This window comes from Plectropomus leopardus, chromosome 10 (assembly GCF_008729295.1).
Source record: "Plectropomus leopardus isolate mb chromosome 10, YSFRI_Pleo_2.0, whole genome shotgun sequence".
Classification (NCBI taxonomy): Eukaryota; Metazoa; Chordata; class Actinopteri; order Perciformes; family Serranidae; genus Plectropomus; species Plectropomus leopardus.
The window spans coordinates 13721905-13741720 of NC_056472.1; the positions used below are offsets into that span (position 1 = coordinate 13721905).

Consider the following 19816-nt stretch of genomic DNA (forward strand, 5'->3'; position numbering starts at 1 on the left):
TCAGCTTTTTACAAGTGAAAGATTTTAAATGTTTTCCAGTGAAGCCTACATTGTGAAATTTCATTTCTTAGGTTTTGTACAACCCTGGCAACCCTGAAACAGTATGATATTTTTTTAAATCCATACAAAAATTAATCAATGCTAATTTGGAGATGCTGAACCACTGGTTAAGTGAGCAATTTGCAAACAATACGTTTTTCACATAAAACAAAGTCAGCATGGTGGCATCATGTGCACAGCCAGAATTAACACTGCAGGTGGGCCTACCTTCAGGACCCTTACTTGCAGCATTTTGCAACAAACAGAATTGTATGAGCGTGACATGAAATCACATTTTAATCAAATTAAACTGCAGACAGTACCAGCGCAAACAAACTGAAAATACACACAGCCGCACACACTGTAGACTATGCCTAGGCCTATATATCAGCAAGTGGGGGCATGGCAGCCTTGTAACCCCAATTACACTTCCCAATTACCGTTTGTGCGCGTGACCACACGCATTGGCGTCCATGTCAAAGCTTTCATACTATTACTCAAACAACACAAACTCAACACAGCACAGCAGTACAACAGTAACCAAACAACCACACACTCGCACACCTGCACGCCAGTGAATTTCGCGAGAAGTTTTCACCATTAAACTCTCACCCGCAAGCAAAATAACCTTAAATATGCAGCACAGCAGGGACAAAGAAAGTAAATGTCTCTTACCTGTGATGAAAGCTGCAGGCTGTCAGGGAAGTCATTGCGCCCTGTTTCAGGGAAAACATGGAGAAAGTTCAGTCTGTGTCGCCACTGATGATACCAGGTTTTATCACAATGACCGCCGAGAAGAGTGATATTACTGTGCGGATTGTCATGTAAAGGCCCGGAAATGTGTCTCTTGAAGTCCAGGCTCACTTCATCAAGTCTCCAAAGCCGGGGGACTCCTGTGCAGCAGCAGGTTGATTTTAGGTTATCCACAGCCACGTAGCCACTAACAGCCTACCTGAACTAACTGTGTGACGGCGCAGTTTTTACGGCTCAATTCGAACCTTTTCTGCGTTTGTTGACAAACCTAAGTGAAAACAAAAGATGCCGTTTTACCGATATTTAGACTGTAGGTTAACCAAATGCAGCTAGTTTACGAGCCTCCCACCGAGGCTCTGCTGTGAGCGGTGCTACAGCTGTGCACTGAGTGACACAGGAGCATCATGGGCATTTGAGTTCCTGACAGTTTTCAAATATAAAAATAAGCGTACTAATTAGAAAATGTATAATATGCACATTTAAACATACAATTTCAGAAAACTTGGAATACAAAAAAATAATAGTCTTAAATCAACTTAGGAAGTTAAAGTGATTTCTGTCAGTTAAAATGTTTATCTTTTGTATTATGTTTCGGCTAAATATGTAGGCTATGGAATTGTACAATACATATAATTTAAGTCTGTTTTCTCAAAAAAGAAAAAAAGAACATTTCACAAACTGGCCCAAAAATCTCAACATCAGTAGCACTTACACACACACACTAAACTTTCCACTTTTGTTTCAATCTATATTCTAAAGATTTTGTCCTGAGGGGTTTGTTCACATATTTTTTTTAAAGCCAGATTCATATTGTATTGTATGGACTTTTTCCTCTGATTTATAAGAAAAAAAGAGATCCAAAATCCGCTCTCTAACAACTTTTGACTATTAGTTGTCAACAAAATGAACAAGAATTTTGAACCTGACTTGTACCAGTGTTTAGATTAGTGTGCAAATGAGCACATATTAAATTAGATATCACCAGTTCTGCCTCTAAATACATTTTCAGAAAATTTGTAATAAATAAAATACTTGTCTTACTGTAGGGCTAAGTAATCAACTGGAGAGGTTTCATGGTGGCATCTATAAGTTAAAATTTTTACTCTATTGACTTGAGGTGTAATGTTATTATCCAGTGGTGATATAATGGTATGGAGTGGTATTCATTAATTCATATTTGATGCATAAAATACATCTTGGCAAATAATTATTGACCTGGCTGTTCTCAAGGAAAGTGTGGCTGCACGGTAGAGTTAAGTTATTGGCCAAAATGTTAAAGTGGTTGTTACAGAACCAATAGCAGCTTTTGTCTTAATTTATTCCCTGGATGGTAAGTGAGAGTTCATACCTTTCCCTCTTCTGTGATTTTATAATTATTAGACTTTTTTTGGGAAGAAAAAAGCAGCATGAGAATTCCCAGAAATACAAAAAAGGGTTCCAGCAAATAACATCTGGTCGCTGAATATTTAATTCCAAAACATTGATAAGGATGGAGCTTTTCAAAGTTGGCATGAACTTGAGTCAATAACAAATGCCAAACATAGAGAAAGGAACCCTGTCCTCGGAGATAAACTCAGTCATCACAATGTATTGGAAGTGAGGGGAAACATGAAGAAGTTATAATGACAACTTTCTCATTTAAAATGCCGATGTAGTTTCAATAGGAGCCTCTCTGCGTGAAAATTGTCTTGCCTAACAAAGCAAGTAATAAACACTAAATGCTGAGCAGCTCATATCCAACACGAATTAGATGAGCTATACTGTATTCTCCAGTATGCAAATGACCAATGAGATTGCCTTATTAATCTTAATGGCTGTGTTGTCAACCACTCTGCCTACTCAGTGACATGCTGGACAGTTTTGGATCTTCCCAAGCTTGAAATGACAATATTTGAATGTAGCCAAAATAAAGTAGCTTCTGCAAATCTTCTGTTGATTAAATTCTAATGTGCCCAATAAATCATTAAACTTGAATGGATTTGGGGTAGTTTGATTTATGTTATGAAACTACTTAAGCATGCAGTGTCTTCATTTTAATTGTGCAACACTGACTGGTGTTATACATTGTCTCTATGGACAAATAAAATATTTGCTCTGAAAACATAGCGGAGTAGAAGTAAAGAGCAGTAAAAATACTCAAAACTATACTTAAGTAGGCCTATAGTACTTGAGTTAGTGTATTTATTGACATTCTACCACTGTCAGTAGGGTTTTCTTAAACCCCTTTCCACCAAAATTAGAGCATGTATGCAGGTGTTTTTTGACACACGAAAACCTGCGATAGACTCCTTTTCCATGGCCAGTTGACTAAAGTGATTCTGCAGCAAACAAGTATGTCTTCCTTTGTGTGATTTATTTTTCATGGTTGTGTGTGTCATGTCCAATGTAACGGACAGGCTGGAGAACAGTTTAGTAAACAGTCGAAAGCAGCATAATGGAGAACTGAGAAAAGTTTACAGTGGTTTCTTGGTTTTATATATCCCTTACTTTTTCTGTTTCTCTTTCAAACTCTGTGCCAACTAATGTGGATCAGTGTTTGAGCACTGCTTGAACAGATACTGATGATGTTTCGTCATTGAATCTCACCAGTTAAGGGGCAAAAATCAGCGCATTCACACGTTTGTTTTGTTTCAGTTAATGCCGATCAGAGCCAGAGACGATAAATACCTGTGATACCGCAGAGTCATATGAGCCAGGTGTGAATGCAGATTGTTACCTTTCCCATTACATTAAAAAGCCAGATGTTGGGGGATGTTAGTGTGCTTTTTTTGCAGTGGAAAAGGGGTTTAAGTAACAGTATCGCTGTTTGCTACTGGGAAAACTGGCAGCAAGACTAACCTGCTGGGCTTTATCTTACTTTATCCATAGTTGAGATCTATTGCTATTGGTTGGCAGAACAAATTTGCCTGTCAAGTTTAACCAAAATTTACCTTAAGGCGATAATTTCACAGACTCAATTTAAGACTGTGGTTATTTTAAAATCACAAAGTGCTCTAAATGATTTGCTGGCTGCATTCCGTAAATCTACAGGTGTGTGTGAGTATGCAAATAACTGAGCACCTACACTTGAGCTTCTTGGCTAATCCATGTGCAAACTTACTTTATAGGTCATCTAAAATACTGGCAGTAACAGTATCAGGCTGCATTTATTGTGTCTGCACTGTAAGAAACCAGATTCGCTGAGAATCAGACAGGATTTATTACCAGGTAGTCTGCATGTTTCCTTGTATGATGCTTTGTGTGTGTGTTTGTGTGTGTGCATTCCTGAGGAGATAGTAGCCTCCAGAGGCAGACAGCCTGTGAAGAGAATCCAATATGCTGTTCCATAATAAAAGCTCTCAAGGGGGATCGCAACAGTGCTTAGTGGGCTTTGTACAGTCCATTCAATCAGAGGCTGCCAACATGCTGGGATTTAGAGGCAGCCGCCCTCACCACTGGCTCTCTGAGAAAAAGAGATAGCGATGCCAAAACAGTGGGAGCAAGACAAAACAACTTTTAGAGCTTTGGTGTTACACACTTCTGTTATTTCAAATCATAACATTGCAGTATGATTGCATCAGGTGATAGGATGTGATTGTCTGAAACTGCTGCGCAACCATCCAAAAAGAACATCCACAGCACGTAACGTCTGCGTTGAAGGTTGTACAGCTTAGTTGCTGTGACAATTGGTTTACTAACCTGGGATTAGACAGCAGAAAGTGTAGCAGGAGAAAACAGTGTGTACATGACACCGAATGGCAGTCTGTGGGAAAAATGACTTCTTGCTGGAGCAAGTGAAACTACAGCTCTGGCTCACAGCCAATTCTTAAAGGTCCCCTATTGCACTAAGTCCATGTTTTTTTTTTAATGTAGGGGCTGGTAGAGTTGCTATATAAATACTGTAAAGGTATCAAAACTCTTAGCCTAGAGAGAAACATTCACAGTCTGTATTCATAAACACTACCTTTAAACGAGCTGCCAGGACTTCTGTGAAGTTGTGATGTCACAACTATACTGCATAAAGCTGAAACTGAAAATACATTCATTACATTCAAGGCCCCAGGAAGAGTGCTAGGCTTTGAAGACAGTTTTACTAGTGGCCATAAGCAGTCACATGATGCCCAAATTTTCCTATAGACGTATATTGCGAAAGAGGCGTCCGTAAATCAGTGGATCATTTTTTGATCGTTATAATCCCCCAAAATGACAAGTGTCACAAATGGGATTTGATCTATTTGGTCTGATAACTTCAAAGAGCTGCAAAATTAAATCATTATATCCTCAATCGAATAAGCAGAGGGCTATATGGGAAGTTAGCCATTCAGCCAGCAGTAGTTAGCCACTCGGCCACACGACCTTCTTAAGTCTTAAGTGCGCATGCTCTGTGGGCCCTATGATGAGCAAGAGCCGGTTGATTTCATACTGCTGAAAATAGAGCAACTTACCTAGGAACGAATGGGACCCTACCTTGATTGCTGTATCCAGATCTCTTAATACATACATGCCACTCCCCTGCTACAACAACAATGAAAAGACACAGAGAGCGCAGATGTCAAAGACCTGAAAACGCTGAACAATCAGAGCCGGCTGGGCTCGATGAGGGGGTTTCAAGACAAAGGTGCTAAATTGAAGCATGTAAGAGAGAACACGAATACAAATGTATTCAAGTAGACAGTATGAGAAAAATAAAGTGCTTTTTGAACATTAAAGCATAGAAACATGCTATAGTCAAAATCCCAAATACAAGTATGAACGTTAAGGTTAGCTTCATGGGACCTTTACACCTACGTCTTTGGAAATGTTTATATAAGCACATGATAAAAAAGCTGCACATAAAAAACATGTAGACAGTCGTAAGGTTTTGCTGTGCTGTAGAGGTGTTGTGGTAGACTGATGCACTGTCAAATACAGCCTTCACTTTTATTTGCTGAGAAGCGTCAGTCAATCGATTCACCTAAAGACATTTAAGCTCATTTACATTCAGCTGTGCCGATCATCCCTCATATCAGGTAAAAATCTATACACTTTGTCAGGGGGGGTTGGCGTGTGAGAGTGAGAGGAGAGGCAGTGACAGATTGTTTCGATCACACTCTATTACCATCTTAAGGCAAGTGATTTGACTTTGCACGGGGCAAAGGCTCCAAGATGCCGATCTCGTTATTGGATTTCCTATGATAATGCCATAAAATGTCATCAGCTTGGAAAAGAGACACATCTATCATGCACGAGCAAGTGTCAAAAGTAATGACACTTTATTATTGGTGCTCCTGTGTGATTCTCCTGCAGGTGTACAAGTTTGTGTATGTGAGCAAGTAGCTTTTAATGTGAAAGGAATTGGCTGAAGAATAGCGATGGAGTGGAGCTACTGTACTGTCTGTCTCCTTGCTCTTTCTAACCTAAAGGCATAATCTGCTGAATGGTAAGAGATGTCTGCAGCCGGGCCTCATCTGGGCAGAATGAAGATGTCATGCTGTGACTACAGGCTACACAGCACTCCCACATGTCTGGCTGAACTACTCGAGAATGGGCTGGCATTTGAAGTAAGGAGGTGTAAAGGGCCCTCAAAACTATAAGAGCTGAATTGGAAGAAGCCCTGGATCCCATCTAGAGAGGGATAAAGACAGATGGCCACTCTGAAGCAAACTACACTTTGAAAACAACATTGAATGATTTATGGGCACTCTGAATTTTTCATTTGTACTAATGCCTGCAAAACTACATAAAAACATGAATGGACAATTTTTTAAAAATTATGGGTGCATCGTTATAATTGGGATCACACAAAGAGGTGATCATCATTGCTGAGATAAAGCTACAGTTGGTAACTTTTATGAAAAATAACTTTGGTCATATTTGCTGAAACTGTCACTATATCCACACAGCACTACATGAGACAGATAATCTGTGAAAAATCATATTCCTTTGCCCACGCTATTGCCTTGTAGTCTTACTGCACATGAACGAAAACAACCAGAGCCGAGTACTAACTAACACAGCTGTCAATCATGTCAATCACCATACTGTTAAATGTGATTTAAACACTTCAGGTAGACCCTTCAGTCTACCTTTCTTTGAAATTATTCTTTCTTTCTTTTTTTCAAAAATTAGATTACATTTCTAAAAGGAGTCCAGTTTGTGACAGTGTGCTCGGTGCTTCCTCCAAAGGCTTGATGGACCATCACAAAGGTGCGGGGTTAGTAACAGGTTGATTGGGGTCCCACTGGGACACACCCCAATATAGTTTTATCACTCTATAATAACGCTACAAAATGAGCACAATCCAACTTTAAATATTGACTGATCTTTATTCATATTGAATTAAAAATATAGTTTTGACAGATTCATGTAACAAAACAGAGGGAATACGTATTTAAATGTTCTAGCTTGGGAAATGTGTCAATTAACCAGTGAAGAGAAACATTTAAAACTGGTAATATGTGACAAGGTATGGTCTATAAAACTTAGTTCTCAATCATCCTGATGAGTCGATACAAAGCAATGGAAATTTATGATAGTTTTTACGACACAATATTCTTTCTTCCAAACTTCAATGTACTTTTAAACAAACACTCAGATTTCTGAAAAGCTTGCCAAACTAACCACTTTACCAAATGTTTATGTAAATGCTGGATATCATAAATGAAAGGATTGCCACCAAAATCATATGTGCAAATATGCTTTCCAATGGTAAGTGTACACCAGGCCTATAGGTGCATGGCAATATACTAAAATTATAACAGCATTTCTAAAGTTGATTCTGGTCAAAATAATACTTTTGAAAAAAAAAAAATTGCCATATGCGTCTTCAGTAAAGTCTACAGCACAAAATTTTTAGTTCCTGTATAAACAAAACAAATTCTGCATGAGCCTTATATAATTAAAGTATCAATTACAACTGACAGCACATTCAAACTGTCAAACTGTGCATCCATACAATTTTCCTACAATTGTGTTCTCCCTGATAGGTTTAGATTGTAAATTTAACAAACGTTTCAGCCTCAGTTTTTGAGCAATGACAACACCTGACGTGTGGATTGTGATGCTCAGCTTGATCACGAGCCACATAGAAAATAGTCCAACATGATGATTTTGGTGCCAGTCCTCACATCAGATATAAGGTAAGGTGACAATTGGGCCAAACTCCCAAAAAGTCCTGTTAAGTTTCTGTAAACTGGAAAATAATATTCCCGTTAAACTGTGACTTCTGGAAAAGAGTGAAAATTTAAATCCCGATGAAGCAAAAAACCTCTGTACAAGTAAATATCAGTGATTTAAATGATCAGTCCAGCCCATGCAAACCGTCCTCCATTTAGTCTCTTAAACAGCAATAAATCACTCTGGGGGCTGTAACATGATATTGCTACACCATTCAATCAGTATTGCCCCAAATGGATGAAAAGCTAAATATCATCTGAAAGTAAACAATGACTGAGCTCAGTGCAAATGGAAATCAAACTACTTTAGGAAATATAGTGTAGGTCCTTAAAACACAGGGTGTAAAGTGACACTGGTGGATTATTTAACATCGGTTAGGAGAAGATGGAGAGAAAAAGGGATGAAGTATTGAATATTCATTAGTATTGCAACTTCATTTTAATAGTGTACAAAATCTTAAAAAAAAATCTCAAGAGGTGGATAATACTGAGAGAAGTATGGAGGGTAGTGCAGGTATAATACACCCAGTAAAAAAAGAAAGAAAAAAATTCACTCCTACAAAGTGAGCAAGAGCAGAGGTCGAAACACAAAATCCACCAAGTTGTGCTGAAAACACAATCACACAATCACAGGGGAAATGATGGGGCGGGGGTGACAAGAGACCCTGCAAGCGTTTTTAAAATCAGAGTTCACTCTTCAAATTACATTTACAGAATATATATATATATACTGTATATATATTTATATACATACAGAAAAGATACTCCCCAAAGAAAAAAAGGTACAACAGACCACTAAAAATGCAATGATGCAAGGAGAAATAAAAAAAAAAAATGCCTTCAGCTGGAAAAAGAAGCATCATTGTCTTATTTACAGATGCACCTGGCCACCTTTTACCTACCTATAAAAATACTATCCTTTTTTTATTAATTTTCAATTTTTTCTATCAATGGTAAAACTGCTGCGTGTCCCATTATCTGAATGTATTTGTCATTTGGTTAAAAGACAATTATTAATTCCATTTATACAGTTTTACCATCACTTCAATGCATTGTAAACTGTGCTTACTCAACCGCTGTCATCTACCCCAGTTTTCACTGCGTGGTAGAATACACGAATCAGGGTAAAATCAGAGTATGACAGCCATACACAGTTTGATTCTGTTACAATGGTAAAACATGTGTTTGTCAGCTACTTTATGGTTTCCCTTTAAAAAAATGTGATGATGCATTGACCAAAATGATTTCTAGTTGAGTACTAAAAGGTTAAGTCCTCTGAAATGTAATGTGTGTTTATCCAATACAGTAAGACCACTTAGACCACGGGTGGATTGATATTACTAATGCTGTGAAAAATGTCCTTATGATATGAATTATCAAAGCTTATAAAAGTGAAATAGAGCACAGTCTATAAATACATTTGCTCTGTCCCAATTCAGGGGCTGGACCTTCCTTAGTTCACATTTCTGGGCCGAATGACTCTTAATGTTCCAAAAAGGGCTGTCCCATTTCAAAGGTCCCACAAAATGTGACTAGCCTGCCTTTGCTTTGGAGGACACAACTGGTTTATCATTTACAGTCCCCACTATTTAACAATCAATTTTGCACCAGTCAGTTTTTAACCTGAGTGATCAGGCAGTCCTCGCCAACCGTAAAGCTTCCAAAAGGTCATATTCATTAGATATTTAAGGGAAGCACTATGTTCCAATATGATATTTCCATAGCTGAGAAAGGTTCAATCAATATTTGTGAACATGAGCTTCTTTCTCTCAAAGCCAGAAACCAGAAAAGAAAAATCTCAAATTCGTGATGTCATAGGCTATAAAGTTTAGAGCTGTTTTTTTTTCTTTTAAATCCAAATGAGCCTTATTCTATTGTAGTGTTCTCAGGTCTGAAAAGAAATTGTACACAGAACGTCTCCCTGGCAGCACTCTGTGTCTAGAAAAATGGTTCCCAACTGGTGTATTGTGGTCCAAAAGTAGGTCATGGTGACTCATGAATATGTCAAGTTTGTTCCATTTCTGCTTACTTTTCTACAATATGTTTTATGTTTTGTGTTAAGACAATAAGTTGTCATATTTTGTGTAATAAAATTAAATATGGGGTAAATATGGGGTAAAGTTGAAATCTGGACCCCATGGGTGGACCAGTTGGGAACTAGTGATCTGGAACATCTTTCACCATTCATTGTCTCACAATTTTTTATCCTATAACATCACACATTTGACTTTTAGCACTTTAGCTTTGGATTTGGGAGAGAGCGCTCATGATTATCAATGTAAGGAGTCTTGGCATGTTAATCACAAAAGGTTAAAAGTAGGAGTTTACTGATTATTGTGCATTGCACTGTTATTCTTTCTTGCCTCTTGTTCATCAAGTGTTAAGGTGAAATATAAAAACAATACTGTTAAGTCAGGTATCACAAAAACTGTTCCAGTTAATGACTGGTATTTAAATGTCATGCGTGCAGTGGATGACAAGAGCAAACGCAGCAACTGCCCAAAACATTTCCATTAGGATAAACGTGCTGCAGATTCAGAAACATTTCAATTAATGTTAAAAAAGGTCTGGAGACCCTCTGTACTGTTTACTGTTGGATTAGCAGCATTTTCTGTTGCATTTTTGTTTTTGACTTTGCAGAGTCTGGGTATTTGCAGCATGTTTGCTGATAATGTGTTTTGGCTTTCTGCAGCACAGTTTCTCATCCGTTGTTCTACTTGTTTGGAATTTTTTTGTGTGTGTTTATAATTTGGCATTGTTTCTGAAGCTGCAACATCCTTCACCTGTTGTAGCGCGTTTGTCCTTGTCAGCCATTGTACAAAGGCCTCTAAGGGAAACTGCTTTGTTAAACACTTGGAAAAGCTTCATGAGATGACAAGGAGCACCTGAACACAATAATATGCAGGTTCAGCTTGGACTTCGGTTCCTCAAAGGGGCAAACATACAGCCTCTGAGTTAGGAAAAAGCTAACAATTGCTTCAAAGTTGAGTAGAGAACATGACAAACATGAGATGATTAAGCCTTCAAACTGCATAAAAAACCTCTCTTTTGCCACAGTGACACCCTGAAGAGCAAAAATGAGAGTAAAAAAACACCATTCACAGCACTCATGATGACATTTGTTTAAAATACATTAAACTCCAAAACAAAAGTAGATGCACAAAATAAATATAACTGTTACTATAAGGCCGGTTTACTGGTTGAGCAGTCAGTATTGAGAGGGAGTTATTGTGCTCCTTTAAATATCTACTGTACCTGTGAGGCTTAACCTTGACACAGAACATAATGTCTTCTCACATGAAACTATGACTCATGTTAACATTTGACCACAATCACTGTTCCTTTCCACTTTGTTTTAGTCTTTGTTTGTATTCACTCCACACATAGCTGCTTCGGTTTTCCCTGCTCCGGCTGCTGAACAGTGTTTGCTACATACAATTCTACAGTCACCTCTGAGGAGAAAGAACGAATGGCAATCTACTCCGGTCTCCTCTGCCAGTTACAGTGCACTTGCACCTTCTCCCCTGCTAGCTTTTGTAACATTGATGCATTGGTCGGGTAACATTTCTGGAATGCTAATACCTTGGTTTTAACCCCGCTGCAGGATTACAACCTATTGCCTGTCGTTCAGGGTTTCTCAGCTGGTGCACTGGGCGAGATGTTGGGTAACATGATTTCCCCACAGAACAACAAGGGAAAGTGGATGAATTAGCATTCAAAAAGCTAAAAGCCCCTTGCGATGCTCGCCGGCTGAGAGCGCCAGCAGGTTTTCTCCTCCAGAAGATTGGCTTTATTTTTCCATAGAGATCCATTACGAAGCCTTTGGGTGACTCTCCACTGCTGTCATTGCACTTGAACACACGGCCGTACAGTAGTCTATGAGCACTACAACTAATACCTTATGAGCGATGGTAAAAATAGACTTACATAACTGACTTTTAACTCTTAAAACACAGGGAGGACACTTCCACAAATTTACAGAAAGAAAGTATACATAACAGTGAGATCATAACTCAGCAGGACAATGACGATCTCAGCAAGTGTGACTGAATAGATCTAACACAACTAAATCATATTAGCAACAGAGCAATGTCAATGATACTGAACACAGTGCCGACTTCAAGGTTGACCATTTAACCCAACTTGTAAAAAAACCATTTCTGCTGGCTTGCACGTTTTCAGCAGTGCGTCTACTGCGGCACTAATCTGTCTTCTATTATACTTTTATTTCAACAGCTTTGACGTCCCTTTACGATGTGGCAACGTGTGCCTCAGCTGGCACTCAACTGGATGATTATTGTTCCCCATAAAACCTGAGAGGGGGAGAAAACACTGTGCCAGGGTGACATCTGTGTTTGGGACAGTAAATCATCAACACTGCTCGTCTGAACCTTCCCTCTGCCTGGTATTTAGAATGTAGAGGCACAAGGTTTGTGTAACAGTGGGTGTGTGTTGGTATGTCAGCGTTGAGACGTGCACAGGCGTTAGTCGGTCCTTAAATTCATATTATCGCTCAGGGTGGGCGATACGGATAAAATGTAAAATCAGATTATGTGTAGATTACTATTATTAATCATAATATCATGATATTGTACATTTTCTGCAAATTCAAATGAGAAACTGTTAGATGAAAGAGATGTAAAGTTCTGTTTTTGGTTAGAGGGGCACTCCACTAATTTTACACATGAAGTTCAGTATATACCCATCACGGGTTGTAATACTCAGCCTGTGAATGAAAACAGCTGTTGGCAGGCTGTTCTCAGAAACTGCTTGTATGTTTTCCTACGAAAAGAAATGTATCAAAAGTCATACATATCCAACTTACTTTGAAGGGTACAATCATGTGACCAACGGGAGTAAACGAGCTGTCTTGTAAGGAGGCAGGTTGGGGTGGTGGATGGGTCTCAAAAATTTAGACTTTCTCACAGAAACATGCTCGGCACCTTGTGAACTTTCAGTGAACCTTGAGTCATTTTAAGGTACCTCCTCACCATGTTTCTTTTCCTAAACCTAACCCTAGTAACTTTTATTGCCAAAACATAATCTCCATAAGTTAACATTAATTATGTAACTGTACATTAAGGATGTAGGGGGTTATCTCTGCTTGGGCTTTATAAATTAGACCTGTGGGGTTTAGGTGGTAGAAAGCGACAAATGGATTGAGATGCACTGAGTTTGATTTAGTTTCCCACTTCAAACATTTTGTAACTTCAGTTAACTGGCATACACCGCAGGACTTATGAAACGGGAGAAAATTAAGAGACGTACGTGATGAAAACAAATCATCACTCATCTACACATGTTAAAAAATAAATTTGCTGATATGTTACATTATGTGAAAGGTTATCCACAGAAAATTTCTGTAAGAATTTCATTACAAACAACAAAATCCCATGACTGTTGTAACTGTTCCAGACCTTTAAATGATTTTACCAATTCCATAACTTTTCAAGGCCTGGGAAACATGATTATGGAATTACATGGCTTCATTTTTTTTTTTTTTTTTTTTTGTGCACATCCAATGACCGCGAGAGCCACACAGTCCTTTGGTGTTTTGTGAATTTGCAGTTTGGGGACTCACAAAAGACAGATTAAAAACGAGTTGTCACAATGAAAGGAGAAAGGCCAGGATATCCTGACTCTGAAGGGCAAAGAAGTGCAATGCTAATTAGCTGGAGTACCCCTTTAATCCAGTCAATTAAATAACTAGATATCAAGGTATTTCATATAACTGATGAAAAAATCCTGTACGCAAGTATTGTAAAGTATGAAGCAATGATATAAATGATTATGAAAAATTGAAAAATTGGTATCCCTTGATGTTGTACAACAGTGTATATTGCCTCACCAAGCATATTGGTGTAATGTTAGAGAGGGGATGCTTTTTTGTCAGTAAAATGCCTGACGAAACAGATAACATGAGTACTTAGTGTCTCGCTTTAAATTATAGTTGCAGCGTGAAGAGAAAAAGAAGAATGAATTGCCTCTTAGAGCGAGTATAACAGCAAAGTCATTTGGCTGTGTCAGAGCATTAAGTGCTATTAAATTATCAACCCCAGCCTAAATTAGGCTTCAAAGTCATTCGAGTACAGATGCTAGTTTTCTCCGTCAGAGTTTACTGTGGCATCTGGCAGTATTGTATGAGTATAGAAAGCTAGCCATCAGTGGATTCAGTGATAACTTATTATGTGTCACCAATAATGTCAAATACCAATAGAAAAGAAAGTGTCTCATTTTCTCAGTGTTCCATGGTAAAAATATAGAGGAGGCCTTCATAGACACTTTAGACAGTCTTTCCTCCTGTTCCACCTTAACGCTAAGAGACAGAGCAAAGCCCTGTAGTCGTGACTACGTGGTCAAAGTTAATTTTCTGTTTGTATGACATACAATAGTATGAACGCAGAGAGCTGCAAAGAAAAAAGAAAACTTTTATCCTGGTCTTTTGATGTACTTCCAGACACAGCTCTGTCCACAGAGCCCATTTCCGGGACTGTATCTGTCTGGTAATGACATGTAATTGGCTTATTTACAGCTCGGCAGGGTTAGCCTTTTTGCCAAAACCACAGTGCTCTTTTGTGGCTGGGTGTCTGTGCTGTTTGCGTCATAAGTGTAAGACAAAGTGACAAAGTAAACAATTCCCTGATGCCTAAAAAGAAAAAGAAAAAACAAACCAAAAACCAAAAATTATGCTCTGATCCAGGTTCTAAAATCGTATATTTTCCCTCATGTTCGAGTCATATGAAACACCATCGTGCTCCATTACCTGTCCATTCCCGAGCACCAGTTCTATTGAAACATTATTCCTTGAGCTGCAGCTGCCATTGTTATGTGAGTCACGCAGCTGCTTACAATGATCTTATGAAGGGAATATAGGAGTGAATGATTTGCTGGCTCTCCAGACCAGATTGTTGTGGATGAAGGTGGAACAAGAGGGACGTGGGGAGGTAAGGGTCGTCTTCTGAGTGGTCAACCTTTTAAATCCCACCCTAGCCGTGCCGATAATCTGTCGAATGCTTTCCACCAGGACCCGGGTGATATCACAGCTTTCCATAAAACTGTGGTGACATTTACTTTCCTGTTGACCCTTTTTCTGCGCTGAACACAGACTGCCATCACCGGCACACACTCTGTCTTCCAGCACAAGGTCAACCGAGCTTCTCCTCCAGAATATATTTCAAATGTCGGCTTGCTTATCTGTGGTTGTGCGTGAATTTACTTATGAATTAATGTATGGATATTATTGTGTGTGTCAAGGCTGCAGTCATGTTAACATGTTTAGGTATGATATGAGCTGTGTGTGATAAATGTTTGAATGCCATTACTGGTGAGCCAACATGTGAAAGTCAAAGAAGCGTGTGGGCAGGCATGCAAGCCACATCTGGGCTCTTCAGCATGACTGCAGGTTTGCTGGTGAGTCACGACACAACTCTATGTGCATGTGTCATTGCACACAAGCAATAGCAATGTGTACATCTATCTAAGTGGAAAATGTGCCAAAAGGACATGGTGAACTGTAAGTGATGAGTCTGTCAAGAAAAGCATGTAAGGTCATAGCGATAATCCTCTCTTTGGGCTAAACTGGGTTCATGTCTCGTTTCTTCTATTGTGTTTTTTTTATGCATTTCTGATATTTAAGACGGCAGGACAGTGTGCTCAAAAGTAGAACCAACCTCAAAGAGATACATCTATTTGCTTTCATGGCCAAGAATGGAGCTGAAAAAGATGAGGTGAGGCTGTCAGTGACTGTTAGTGTAGTCCTGTCAAGAAAAGACAGAACCTTAAAGACTTGCAATCAGACATAACAGAGAGACGTGTTCAGGGAGGGTGCAAGGAGAACCCGGGTTGAGGAGTACTGCATGGAAACGAGAGAACTGTTCGACGTCCCTTTATCTCCACCCCATCCCTCTTTTTATCCCTCCATTGTGCTACAGGTGGGTCACTACACGACAGTGTTCCTCTGTCTGTATGGAGGGGGCGGCAACACATTGCCAGCTTTCATAGCAGCCTCCGACAAGTACTCCTGGTTTTCGGCCACAGCAGGGCGAATGCGTCCATTCTGCCGGTAGAAGAAGCGCGTGCTGCAGTCCTGCAGGTACTCAGGGTTATGCAGGGAGGACTTGGGGGGTAGACTGTGCTGCCAGTATTCGGGATTGTCAAAAGTGGCCTTCTTGCCTTTCTTATCAAACATGATGGTGCTGCTGGTGATGCCTGAGTGCAGAGCGTGTCCTGAATGCCCCGGATGCAGTGTGTGTGATGGATACGATGGGTGGGGGAGGTGGCCAGGGGGTACCACATATCCAGTGGAGGAGACCGTGTGGCTTGACGTTGATGGGTTGACTGTCTGCGATATTGATTGGGCGACAGAGGACCCAGGGCCAGAGATGGAGACTGTGCCAGCTAATCCGTTCTTGTCCCCAGGGTTAAGGAAGGTATTCAGGTACAGTGGCTCATTGATATACTCATCGTCCCCGTGGGTGGACTGGCTCTTGGGAGCAGCGGCAGCTCCAGCCATGTGCAGGGTGTGGCAAGTAGCTCCATCAATCACTGCGTGAGCATCACCATTCCTTCGACGTGCGACAAAGGGGTTTTCCTCCACTGGGTTGAGATATTCTGGAAACAAAAGGCGATGGTGAGATTAGCTAAGATCTTTTTATCTCCACTGAAACTGCAGCTATGGTAGCCTCTAAAAAGTCCTACAAACATTTAAAATAGTCTGCATTTTGATGGCCTCTGGGTTAGCATATCATATAGAGAACCCTCAGAATGAGTCCTATAACCTGGAAATCAGCTGGCATTTCAGCAACTCCGGTTCTCTTGACTCAAAGTCAATGGGTTTTTGGTTAGAAGCCTTAAGAAGTCCAGAAATGATCTAACACGCACCATGGCAGCCGCGAAGCAGAACCCATTCTCCTTTTGTCAAACTATTTAATTTAGTTCCGTACACTCCAGCCAGACATCTGATAACTTTATGGACAAAGTCAATACTTCTAAAACTGTGAAAGTAACCTGAGTTGGTCTTGTCTCTCATGGCAGTCATGTAGCTGTCCTGGTCCTTGTCTCCTTTTGTGGCTCGTTCTGCTAAAAGACCGGTGGGATCGGCACTGTAACGCTGTCCACAACTGTCCTCCCCTCCACCTTGGGAAGCAAAAAGACAAAAAGCACCAAAGAAACTTAGAACATGATAGTCTACCAAACAAACTCTAACTCCCTGGATCCTGGATACATGTGCTAAAGGGTGTGTGGTATTTAGAATCATCCTTTTAATGCACGTCATTCGTCATCAGTATACAAGCATCATGCATTTTTAATGACATCCATTCTTGTGTACTGTTATCTATTTGTCCTGTGACTAAACTCTCAGGGCTATTAATGTCAAGGACTCTGTATCTCTAGGAAAATTTCAGGGTTATAGTGACCTTAGATGCATTTGATTTGCATATTTCATCGTTGGCAATAGCATGGTAGGTAGATACACATTTATTTATCAAGCTTACTGAAGGCGTGATTTCTCTTTTTTGCCACCAAAGCAAATCTGAAAAATGGGCCAAAAAAGTTTTGCACTAGGGCTCAACAGAACTAGACGCAACTGCTGCTGCTGCTGCTTCTCTCCTGTTGCCTCAGTGGTGTAATGTGTGGTTCAGTTTTGCCAGACAGCTGATGGATATCTGCTTAGCCTTTTGTGCTCATCTCCCATAATCCTCCACTGGAGAGTGATCTGTCGTCACAGTACAATACCAATGAAGAAACAGCAGATGGGAAGATGGGCGAGGGAAAGAAGTTGAAAGATGAAGTACGCTTCTTTTTTTTTTTAACATTTCTTAAATTAATTTAAAGTACAATTACTGTATCATAATGTATACCATTATGTGATTTAAAATAACATACACCGAGATAGGGAGGATTATGGCAATATATTGCCCACCACTTACACTGCAGTAAGAAGCAATTTCAACATACCTAAGTCAAATGTCTAAAATGCACAATCATATTCTAAACTGTACATTAAATGTGTGAAAAAAACCAAACATTTTTAACAGCTAATTGAACTGATTTCTTCATTTTATAGACCTTGTTACTGCAGTATCCATCGATCTTCACGGTGTTCTGCTCACCTACTGGTTTGATTTAGGACACACACATTTAGTGATGTGAGTGTTATTCCCCTCAGTTTTTCAGCTTTTGGAAAACACTTTGTTGTACCTTGTCCTGCAGCAAGAGCCGAGCCAGGTCCAAGGGTACTTGACCTCGGGGAGGCCTGCTTCCTCAGAGTCCCATTACAGCGAGGGTCATCCTGGTTGCCACGGCCAAATCCAACACCAATCTGACCCCCTGAGGACAGGTCCTGTGGTGGGAGGCAGCTTCCAGACACGGGTGGGACAGACACCACTCTGGGGAGGGTAGCCAGCATGTCCTCCATGCTGAAACTGGGGTCCTGGTAGCCATACTGGTTCTGTGTAGAGGGAGGGGGCGCCAAGGGTTAAGTGACAACAGAGGGGCATCGATGTCAGACAAAATTACAAGAATATCACAAAGACAAAGAAAACCCTGCGACAGATGTAATACCCCTTTCCCATCAAAATTTGCACGTCAAACACGGATAAACCTGCTATAAATAGGCTATAGACTGCTTTCCCATTGCCGGGAGAGCAAAGCTGTAGACACAGCTCTGCAGTGTACAAGTGTGGGTTGTTTTGGTGTTGCCATTTGACATCACCAACAGGACAGCAAACAGGAAAAGAGTAGAGAGCAGCATGCATGCAAACCTGTGAACACTTCAGGGTGGTTACTTCTCTTCAATCTATTATATATTTATATATCTCTTACTTACTCAGTCTCTCTTTCAAACCTGGTGCAGACTTATTTGGATCTGTGTTTTAGCGCTGCCTTGTAGGGGATGGACAAGAATTGGTATTGGCGTGTCGTTGCATCTTGTTGGTTAAGGAGCTGTAATTAGCGAGTGTTGTGTTCCCATCAATGCCAATTGGAGCTGGAGGCAATAAAAACCCATGCCTACTGCAGAGTCATTTGACACGGGTGTGAATGCTGATCGTACGCATTCCCATTGCATTGAAAAGCCAGGTGTTGGTGGGTGTTAGCAGTTTTTTTGTGCAGTGTGAATGAGACTCGAGAACTTTTACTGCATCTCTCTGAGATCATCTTATTCTCCAAAATAAACAGTGTGCCTTTCATTCTTTTTTCTATAAACTAGTTCTGACAGCAGGTGATTTGATTTCTTAGTGACGTACAAACATAAAAAAAAACAAACATACAATATAAAACAATAAAATCTGCACTTAGCAAGTGCCATACAAAGACTGTGTGAATTATGAAATGTATTTGTGCAAGTCCAAAAAAGGCATATTCTTTGTACCATTGTTCATCTGTAATATTTAAATGTGACAGGCAGGGGAGACAAACAGCAGTGCCAAACAATGATATGGCAGCATGACTGCCAAGGACAATTTAATTAAAAGGATTTTAATTAAAAGGCTCCATGCAGCAAAGTCTTAAAGTAGCCATATCAGCCCTGCCCTGCTGTGTGAATTTGTGTCTGCACACTCATAACAAAAAAGGGTCTTTTTTAGAACCTCACTGGGTGCTTTATTCTGATTTATCTTTTTTTCCCAGGAATCCGGGTAGAAGTTTGTTTTCCCTTGCCCTCACTTACTTTCCTTTGCATGGTCTGAGCAGTCTGTAATGATACTAATGAGAGAAAAAATCTGCTTTTTCCCTGTTGCACTTATTTTTCCTTAAACATGCAAATGGAAAGAATTACAAAGGGGGCTAAAGTTTGTGGATTTCTGGTCTGTGGATGAAGGTGCAGGTTCAAATACCACTTCTAAACAGAAGTTTCTATACTTTTTTATTTATCAGGTCCCCCAGTTATTCAT

The 19816-nt window shown here is 39.9% G+C and overlaps 1 protein-coding gene across 1 annotated transcript in view; it reads right to left on the minus strand.

Annotated features, from left to right (window-relative positions):
• Positions 1-7056: 7056 nt before the first annotated feature.
• The window catches only part of erbb4b (erb-b2 receptor tyrosine kinase 4b), a 410234-nt gene continuing 397474 nt past the window's right edge, over positions 7057-19816 (minus strand). Inside the window, exons 26-28 of the mRNA XM_042495287.1 lie at positions 18126-18375; positions 16932-17060; positions 7057-16535 (exon numbers count right to left, since the gene is read on the minus strand). Coding sequence (XP_042351221.1) covers positions 15865-16535; positions 16932-17060; positions 18126-18375 — 1050 coding nt within the window. The 3' untranslated portion in view covers positions 7057-15864. The remainder of the gene's footprint in view (positions 16536-16931; positions 17061-18125; positions 18376-19816) is intronic.